This window comes from Mesoplodon mirus (assembly GCF_964341445.2).
Source record: "Mesoplodon mirus genome assembly, chromosome: 2".
Taxonomy (NCBI): Eukaryota; Metazoa; Chordata; class Mammalia; order Artiodactyla; family Ziphiidae; genus Mesoplodon; species Mesoplodon mirus.
In genome coordinates, this window is record NC_138977.1 from 49,850,883 (window position 1) to 49,861,449 (window position 10,567).

At 39.0% G+C, this 10,567-nt stretch overlaps 1 protein-coding gene across 1 annotated transcript in view; it reads right to left on the reverse strand.

The window, feature by feature from the left end:
• The window catches only part of NPFFR2 (neuropeptide FF receptor 2), a gene marked incomplete at both ends in the record, with an annotated part of 74,707 nt that extends 73,158 nt beyond the window's left edge, over positions 1-1,549 (reverse strand). The window contains 3 exon segments of the mRNA XM_082611151.1: positions 667-756; positions 962-1,114; positions 1,233-1,549. Of these exon segments, the coding sequence (XP_082467277.1) occupies positions 667-756; positions 962-1,114; positions 1,233-1,549 (560 nt within the window).
• Positions 1,550-10,567: the final 9,018 nt, after the last annotated feature.

Below are 10,567 nucleotides of genomic sequence, written 5' to 3' on the forward strand. Positions count from 1 at the left end.
CCTTTAAAGATAATGCAGTATATAGCAAAGACCTGTTCTCTTAAATGACAGCAGCTTTTAAGATGAAAGACTCTAACCAAACTCTGCATACAGTTGCCACTCAACTCTCTGCTCTTGATAATGGTTCTGTTTTTGAGCATTTCATAGCAATTTTGCAGATTCAATCATAACTTAAAATATTAAGATGATTTTACACAAGCTATTTTGTTTTACATAATTAGGGTTGAAGCTGGAAACAGAAATGTGTCCACACGTTACAAACCACAATTTGCCTGTCTTCTCCCTCATTAGTTATCAACTGAAAATGATTTGGGTGTATAATGGAAAGAGAAATTTAGACACATGGTTAAAATAACTTAATACGTTGATCAGAAAAAAATCTGTCATAGTCTTACAGCTTATGTCATCTTATATTTAAGACTTTAAAATAAATAAATCTTTTAAAAATCTACAGTCTAGCTGAAGGTAAAAGAAGGGGTAAAAAATGTATCTTTGTTTCTTAGTTTAAAGTTCTGTCTTTAACAAAAACCACAGTGCAGAGCAGAGAGTTTTCCTGTTTTCCCACACCAGACCCTATCTTTGGCCAAGGGCTGAACCTCTGGAAAATGCCTGGGGGTTTGGCAAATAAGAGACTAAACTTGGCATTGTCTGGAAACCCTATCTCACCCCCAGGAAGAGCTAAAAATCTCTCCAAGTGCCTTCACTGTGGGCTCTGTGGTGTCCTGCACCCGGATAAGAAACCACATTTTAGCCTTTCTGGCAAATAAAAGCACACAAGATGCAGTCTCAGATACGCAATGATCATTGCTCAAAATCATCACGGGTGAAGAGAGCCGTTTAGAAAACTCTCTAGTATCAAGCATGCTCTTCAAGGAGACTCAACACAAAAGTTATAAGCAGTACGGCTCTGGAGAGGGTTTTGGGAGGATTTTAAGGTTAAGAAAGAGGCAACCACCCCAACTTTCCCCGGTCGCTGTCCCCATCCCAGCGCTGCGAGCCTGAAAACATGCATCTGTGGTCCGAAGAGCCCGGGCAGAGAAGCCCCCAAAAGTCAGGCTGGGGACCAAAGCGTCGCCTTCCTGGACTGTGACTCCATAGAGGGTGCCCTGTGCAACTAGGAAGGGATTTGGGAAAGATTGAAAGAGTGAAGTCGCAAAATCCAAGGTAACACCCCCATTCGCTAGCACGAATCATCCAAGCCAGCGGCGGGCGCTGGGGACCCGCTCCCCTACCTGCACACCACGCCAGGGTAGAGCCCTCCGCGACATTGGGAACCAGAAGCGACCCGGCTGGGCTTCCGCAACAGGTTCCGATCCTGCCCCGGCTCCACCTGCCACCGCCTGGGGGCTCGGATCGGGCCGGCGCCTGTCCGCGCTCGGGGCTCTGCGCTCGCTCTCTGCCTCTGCGTTCCCCTCCAATGTAACGTCACCTTCAGGGGGCAGCAGCTAACTGCTGGGATTCCAAAGAAGCTATTCACATCCCGCCGAGGGACAGCCGGATACCTTCTTGTGAAATTCAGAATCCGTGTGCAGCAAAGAAAAGAAAGCATCGCTGTGACTAGTATTGGGTCGTTGGTTGCCTGGCTTCCACACTTTGAGCGAGGGATTTAGCTTCACTGTGCCTCAGGTTTCCTTGTTTGCAAACTGCAGATGATGTTGATAATAGCCACTGGGTAATCTGAGGATTAAATGAGTGAGTATGTGCAAAACGCCTGGGATGGTGCCTGGTACATATTAAGCATTCAATAAATGTTATCGTTTTAACGTTCTCTTAGGAATAAAGAGTTCATTGCAGGCTGCAGACTGTGACAACCCTCCCCTTCTCCAAAGAGACCGTGATCTGTGAGTTCTTGCAAAGGCCCTTCAGCTTGCAAGAAATCCTTTCCGGAATTCTAGAAATGTGAATTCACATCGTAATTAGAAGGGGGAAAGAGGGAACCAGAAGGAAAAGCTCAGTGATTCTAACAAGGAAATGTGCTTTGTTGAAGTTGCTAATAGAGAAATCATGCCTAAAATGTAATTAATTTAGAGGTTTATACATTAACTTAGAGGTTTATACAATTATGAGAAAGGGATAATGGTGCTTTAAGAGAGTAACAGGGATGGGGATCAGAGGTAGGTAAAGCCTGTGAAGGGCCTTTGCATAAGTTATCAGGTCTGACCCTCACGACAGGAGGAGCTATGGTAAACCATAGTAGACTTGTTAAGCTACAGTGTACAGTTATTTCCAGTCCACACTGAAGCACTAAATTCAGTGGCTTGTCCAATATCACAGAGGTAGTTTTTAAACGACAAAGTGGGCTCCAGAAGCTGAATTCTGTTCTCTCACTATTACATATCTCTGCCTAAATCACTGCAAATTGTGGGATACAAGAAAAAGCTGCTTGGAGAAATCTTTTAATATAGAATTCTTTGGTCTTGGATTAAGGTTGTAGATTCATACATGTGTGTGTTTAAACCTGGGTTATATCTATGTTGAGGATCCAGAAAGGACTATCTTTCCCAATGCTTTACCAAGTTCAGGGTAGAGATACTGGTCACACTCTTGTGAAGTTTATCAACACACCCAAAGGCATAGAAAGTCTTAGAGGGAAAAAAGGAAATTACACAGATAAACAGATACTAATAGGAGGCAGGGCTTAGAAGAAAAAGTTCAGGGAAATAAAGCTAAGAGAAAGGAGTTCTATATCTAATCTGAAATTCTTAAAGTGCAAAACACAAATTGTGAACCATCACCCTATGTAATCCCACTTACCCCCTGAAAAATAGATCCTCAAAGTGAGTTAGGAATAATAGCAAAGCTTTTTTTTTTTTTTTTTTTTTTTTGCAGTACGCAGGCCTCTCACTGCTGTGGCCTCTCCCGTTGCCGGAGCACAGGCTCTGGACGCTCAGGCCCAGTGGCCATGGCTCACAGGCCCAGCTGCTCCGCAGCATGTGGGATCTTCCCGGACCAGGGCACGAACCCATGTCCCCTGCATCGGCAGGCGGACTCTCAACCACTGTGCCACCAGGGAAGCCTCAAAGCTTTTGATGAGACAGTGAGGTAATATCTAGCTTGCAAGAATTCTATTACAAATTAAAAGACATGTAAAACTCGTCATGTAATAATCATTAAATTATGAGTCACTTGCTGTATCTCATAAAACAACACACTGTGAAAACTGTTGTCTTGATTCTCCACACCACCTCCCCACCTCACTGGCAATTTTAATGGAGAATTTTTTAAGTGTAGATTCTGACTCCATAGTTCTGAGGTGGGGCTGCAAATCTGCATTTTTAAAAGCTCCCAAGTGATACAGATGCTACTGGACCACAGACCACAGTTTGAGTAGCAAGATCTTACAGCAATTAGTAGTTAACTAAAGTTACACACCTAGGGCTTCCCTGGTGGCGCAGTGGTTGAGAGTCCGCCTGCCGATGCAGGGGACACGGGTTCGTGCCCCGATCCCGGAAGATCCCACATGCCGCGGAGCGGCTGGGCCCGCGAGCCATGGCCACGGAGCCTGTGTGTCCGGAGCCTGTGCTCCGCAACGGGAGAGGCCACAGCAGTGAGAGGCCCGCGTACAGCAAAATAAATAAATAAATAAATAAATAAAGTTACACACCTAATATGTGATAGAAACAGTGTTGGACCGCAAATCTGCCTGAGCCCCAAGCTTATGTGATTTATCCATTATGCTGTGCTAACCTACATAAGGAAAACTGAAATTCATTCACATAGTTAAAACACGGGGGTGGGGTCAGTGGGGCGTTTGATGGATAGTATGATCATGAATGCCTGGGTGTGCTTAGAGTTGGAATGTGTCAAAGCAATGTGGAACTTAAGCACCTGGAGCAAATATGGTCTTAAACACTCTAGTTTCTTTTCTTTTACAAAGGAAAGGTAGTCAGTGTCAATCAAGGCAATCTCTAAACAAGATCAATTTGACCTTTTTTATATGGCACCACAATGCGATGAATGCTTTGCTGAATACTATGAAATGATGTTAATAACTCAAAGAATGATCTCATTAGACTTCTTTCCTGCTTAATCTCTCTTTTGTGGTGTATTGAATCTTAGAAAAGAATTACAAAATAATTTCTAATTGCATGCTTGGTTTCTATTTCAGCAGCTCATTCTTACACCTAAGCTTACTGCCTTAAAAAAAAAATCATAGTTTACCAAAACTCCAGTAACAGTTATGTGACAGATAAAATTAAATCCACTGCTTCTGGAAAAACATAGCATGATTTATGGTGAATACTTAGGAAGTCAAAACCTTAAGAGACCTTGGAAAGATGATATTCAGAAATATAAAAAAGGATTAGAGTGAGAAGTATTTTTTCATTCAGTACAGCTTGTTACCTCTAAAATACCTGTTTCTGGGTTTTCTGAAGTACCCATAACTTTTGAGAATTTAGCTTAATGCATTGCATGTAAGAGTGGATTTACATTGTCAGTTTAGACTATAAAATGGTCTAATCATCTAAACTGACTAAATCCATTTATCAGCCTTCTGCAAGAAGGCAAGGTTTCCTTTAGGGTAAAGGCCAAAACTTGTTATCGAAACTTTTTCAGTTTTTTTCTCAGGATGATTACTTATATAAAGTCTAGAACTAAAAGCAGTCCAAAGGCAATCTAAATGCTATTAAACTCAGAAATGAGGATGACCAATGACCTAGAAAGGCAAATGTTAGATTCTAATGGTCAGTGTTACAATGATAACTCTCACTTTAAAATTTGTAAAATGTAGTTTCCAAATGACGGATCACCTGGAGAGCCTTTAAAAGTGAGATTACTGGGGACAGGGACTTAGAAATTCTCCCCGGTGATTTGGACGATTAGCCAAATTCTCAGAGGTTTGGGAACGTCTGAAGATCTTTTTACATCTGTCCTTCCAATGACTCTGGAGGTAATAAGGACAGGCATTATTTGCATATTATATGAACGTGAAAGAACGGGATCACAGAGACACTCAAAAAGTTGACCAAGTTCACACAGCTAACCACGATTTGGAAAGGAAAATAGAATACATTTTCTGACCCCAGATCTAAGGCTTTCCCCCTTAACATTTTGAGCTGCCTAAACTAAGCTATTACTTTGACACATTTCCTAAAGTAGAAACCTATATACATAGGGCAGAGGAAAAGCTAATGTGATCAATGGTGCTATCAGTAATCAATATGTTATTTGTATGTATTTGATTTGATTGCAGTTGATTTGAGAAATTTCTTGAAGTGCTAAAATGAGTAGAAAAAAATTAACCTCTACAAATGGACTGTATCTTGAATAACCTATTAATTACTTCTGGCATCTCTATGATATATAATACACATTGGGTTATCTATTACTTGAGATGATCTGTGTCGTCTTTCCTCCCATGGTTTGAGGACCATGGCTGGGCACCTGGGGTGAAGGGTAGGCTAACTGGGCATGTATGGGTCCCTATGGTTTAAACTAATTGAGGAGAAGGAGATTTACCTAAACTTACAGTACACCAAAGCCTAAGGAGAAAAGCAAAGTTGAGAGTAGCAGTAAGCAGGATCAATTGGGGAAAAAAGGGAGGGCAAGGAAATTTCTGTAGCCTTGGTGAGAGAACCGTATTAAAGAAGAGGCAGTGAAAATGGAAAAGAAGGGGCGGGGTAGGATACCTGATATAGGTACACGTTGCAGGAACCGGCCATTGAGGCCAAGATGGCAACTGAAGACTGTACTAGATTTAGAATTTCAGTGACTAGAGGACGCCAATACCAGTAGGGTAAAACAACGAAGTCCAAAGAAAGACATGCACCCTGGAGACAGTACCAACTAAGTTTTAGACATGTTGAATTTCAAGTGAATTCAGGAGAGCCAGATAGTGATACCAAGGAAGCAGCTGAAATATGGAATTGGAGTGTGCCAGAGAGATTACATTTCCAACTTAGATTTGGGGAGTCATCCACATAAAAGTGATAGTTGAAGCTGTAGGTATGAGATGACTCAGTAAGTGAAAAACTGGAAAGTGAAGAAACTTGTGTAAAGAACTTTAAGGGACGCATAGAAGGTAGGAAAAGGAAGACAGTCCTGGACAATAAATGAGGATAAATTAGAGAGGTATGAAAAGAATGTGAAGCGTTTCATGAAAATTAAAGCAGGAGAAGTTTCAAAAAGGACATACTAACATCAGTGCCTGGAGAAGTCAAGAGAAAGAGCACAGAGACAAGGCCACTAGAAGACTTAGGTGACAAGGGGTAGGGTGCAGGGACATGGAGCTGTGGGTCAGAGCTGGATGAACTGAGGCAAACGTAGATTGTGGAGAATCGTGAAGAGATCGAAGTGGTCAAATCATCAGTTTTCTCTTTTTCCAAGTGAGAAGAGTAAGGGAGAAAGCATTTAAGTGTTTTACTCAAAATCAATATCCTATGACCTAAGGCTAAGAATCTCACCTGTATGTGTGTATCTGTATAACTATACCTAGGATGTCCCCACTCCAACCTGTGGATGCGTGTGTAGACTTATCAAGTATTTCCAGTTTCAGAAGTTATCTGCTAAGCTTAGGCCAATCTGATATACAAAGCCATGCAAAAGATATTTACTGTGTTATCTCAGTAAACTCAGTCTCTACATCAGTAATACTGTGTGTATTTCAAACATGCGTATGTGAGAATAAAGAACAGTGACTGTGCAGGGATTTGCAGATTAATATACTTTTAAAAGGTTGATAAATTCATTCTTAACCAGGTGGCTTGTTATTTTAACTGATGATCATAGCATTATTTGAAGAAAAGGGGTTATGAGCACATCAAATCTTGGTTTTAAATATCAATCATGTGTACTAAGTATTTGTTTTGATATTGTTGTTGCTTTTTTCCCCGAATCTACCAAAATGCCATAGCATAGAATCCCAATGAATATTTAACAAATAAGTAAGTGTGCAAAGACATCTGATTTTTTACTAGTCTTAAAATTTTCTTGAGAAGATAACAGAAATCAGTAAGGTGATAACAGTCAAGCCAACAAACCATCTTCTTGAACTGGTCAATATCATTCATTCAATAAGTATTTATTGTGCATTTGCTATGTTTCAGAGCACAGCAAGCACAAAGAGTGTCCCTCAGGCGCAGGAAAATGAATAATTACATTCCTGTGATAGCTACTATAATAGATGCACTATTGGAGGATTTAACAAGATTCTCTAAATCTTCCTTTAGGAGTCCAGGCAAGACCCCCTGGGAGAGATGACATTTTGGCTATTTGCTATTAGAGTATTTACCACATCAAATAATATTGAAGTGTGAATAAGAAGTTGTCAGACAAACACTTGTGTAGAAAGAGGATATTCCAAGAAGACAGAACAGCAAATTTGAAGGTACAGATAATTTTTTTTAAAAGACACAAAGTTAGTATTTATTAAATGTAAATAAAGGCCAGGCATTTTGCAAAGTGCATTGTCTCATTTGCTTCTCACCACCAACAATTCTCTGTATTCTTTCTTTTGTAACTGAGAATATTCAGTCTCAGAGAATTTGAATCACTTTCTTAAAACCACCCAGATAACAATTGAATTGATGGGATTTGAAATCTAGTCAGATTGAGCAGGTAGGCCACATGCTTAACCACTAAGCTATTCTACATTTGCATTAGAATAATGATAAGTAGTTCAGCATAGCTGAATTCCAGTATGTGTACATTAACTAGGACAGAAGAAGTTACTGGAAAGATAGATTAGGGCAGATGGTAAAGAGCTGAGTGTTCTAAGGATCTGGAGATTTTTTTTTTTTCCTGAGGGTAATAGGGAGCCACTGAAGATGTAAGCAGAATAGTGACATGATTGGATTGGTATTTTAGAACGATTGCTTCCTGTAACATGTAGAGTACATTGGAGAGAAGAAACATAGGAGACTGCCTCAAAAGATGCTGACAAACAGAATAAGAACTGAAGTAAAGAGGTGGCAGCCTAGATTGAGAGATGAATGGAAGACCGTATGGAGATTTGGGATATATTGAAAGAATCAATAGAACTTGGAGACTCATTAGATGTAAAGTATGAGTAAATAAGAAGCTTTGAAGATGCCTCAGATATTTCTGCTTTGGTTAATTGGGTAGTTTGGGGTTCTGTTAGCCCAAATGAGAAACTCCACAAAAGGACCACATGTCACCAGAATAAGCTCTGTTATTATTATTATTACAGTATAGTTGATTTATAATATTACATTATTTTTAAGTGTACAACATAGTGATTCAATATTTTTGTAGATTATACTCCATTTAAAGTGATTATATAGCCAGGACATGGAAGCAACCTAAATGTCCATCAACAGAGGAATGGATAAAGAAGATGTGGTACATATATACAATGGAATATTACTCAGCCATTAAAAGGAATGAAACCGGGTCATTTGTAGAGATGTGGATGGACCTAGAGACTGTCATACAGAGCGAAGTAAGTCAGAAAGAGAAAAACAAATATTGTACACTAACGCATATATGTGGAATCTTAAAAAATGGTATAGATGATCTTATTTGCAAAGCAGAAATAGAGACACAGGTGTAGAGAGCAAATGTATGGATGCCAAGGGGGCAAGGGGAGTGGGATGAATTGGGAGATGGGGATTGACATATATACACTACTATGTGTAAAATAACTAATGAGAACCTACTGTATAGCACAGGGAACTCTACTCATTGCTCTGCAGTGACCTAAATGGGAAGGAAATCCAAAAAAGAGGGGATATATGTATACGTATAGCTGATTCACTTTGCGGTACAGCAGAAACTAACACAATGTTGTAAAGCAACTATACTCCAATAAAAGAATTAAGTTATTATAAGATATTGGCTATATTCTCTGTGCTGTACAATATACCCTTGTATCTTATTTTATACATAGTAGTTTGTACCTCTTAATCCCCTACCCCTGTCTTTCGCTTCCTCCCAACTGCCTTCCTACTGGTAACCACTAGTTTGTTCAAATGAATTCTGTTTAAAACATGCTGTTTTCAAAGTGAAAAATATCACATAGACAATTGGATACAATATGCTTTCTGATTTATCCCCTACCTCTTTTCCATTTCTATTTCTCATCAGTCTGCCTTTGACCTTTATGCTCCAGCCATTCTGAGCTCTATACTTGTGCTTCTCTAAACAAGCCCTGCTCTTTAAAGACTGAGTATTTGCATATGCTGCTGTATCTTCTTGGACTTCCCTTAGAGAGAAGGCCCCCCTCTTGTGCCCTTTTAGTACTTCAAGCATACATCTATTAAAATTCATCACATCTCATTGTTATTATGTCTGTCTCCTTCATTAAATGTAAAGCCCCAAGTAAGTGGGTCCTGATTTAATCAATTTTGAATACCTAGCACTTAGAATTATTACTGTCCTATAGCAGGTGCTGAGCATGTTTATTGAGCTAATAAGTGCTTTAGGAAGTCAGGGCTAGAGAGATGGTTGTAAAGACATCAGTACACAGTTACTTTGATAAAAATAATATTTGTTATAAAAACAATTGAGCATCATAGTTAAGGGCATGACTCTGGGGCAACACTACCTGGATTTGAATCTTAGTTCCATAACTATTAGCTTTGTGGATGTTGGACATGTTACTTAACCTCCCTGTTATTTGGTTTTCTTACCTATAAAATGGGAATAATAGTATTATCTACTCATAAGATATTTGTAACCATTAAATAAGTTAGGGCGTATAAAGTACAACAATGTCTCATGCATTAGAGAATTCAAACATTAGCTATTAATTTCCTGATTAATCATGACGGATTTTAGTCATATGGTAGATATTAGTCACAAGTTTCACTTTCTCTCTCTCTCCCCGCCAAGATTATGTCTCCTTTTTCTTAGGATCTAAGAGAGAAAAAAAAAGTTCTATGCTTAACAATGAGTAATGTTCTTCACCACCCAGCTCCGAGGGAAGTAGAATTTAGGCTACTTTCATTTAGATGAAATGGTTGTCATTACAGTATAAACAACATCTCTTTAGTCTTCATAGTAGCCTACCAGACAGCTGGCTGATAAATATATCTCTATATTTAGGGATCCCTCTTTTAAAATGTATTGAAGCCAGAGATATTTGAATCAATTACACAATGAAAAACACAAGGTAGTTAATAGATCTGGGTTTCTTTCAAAGTGTTTCTTGAATTCTTGCTTTCTCAAAGTATTTTCCTACTAATCACCAAAGATCAAATTTATCGGCAGACTTAAATAAGGTTTATACCATTTTTAAAAGACATTGATTACATGTGTTATCTTAAGTTTTTATAATTAAAGATGGGATTTATGTTTAGTGTTCATACCTATGAAGAATTTCCAATAGTATGCAAATGAAGAAATTAGACATTTAAAAAGACTTTAAAAAATTAGCTAATATTTCTCTTTTTTTGCATGTTTCTAACAATGGATGTGGACTATAAGAATAGAAAGTTAAGAAATTTTAATGTAATTATAATCAGCTTAAGGTTTTAACATGTTCTTTAGAGAAGGGATTTTTTTCATAACCAACTTACATATGATTCTGTAGAGGGCGCCTCCTGACAACAAATTCATTTAGTAAAATCCAGCCTGATGCAGTAACAAATCAAGATGTTCTATTAAA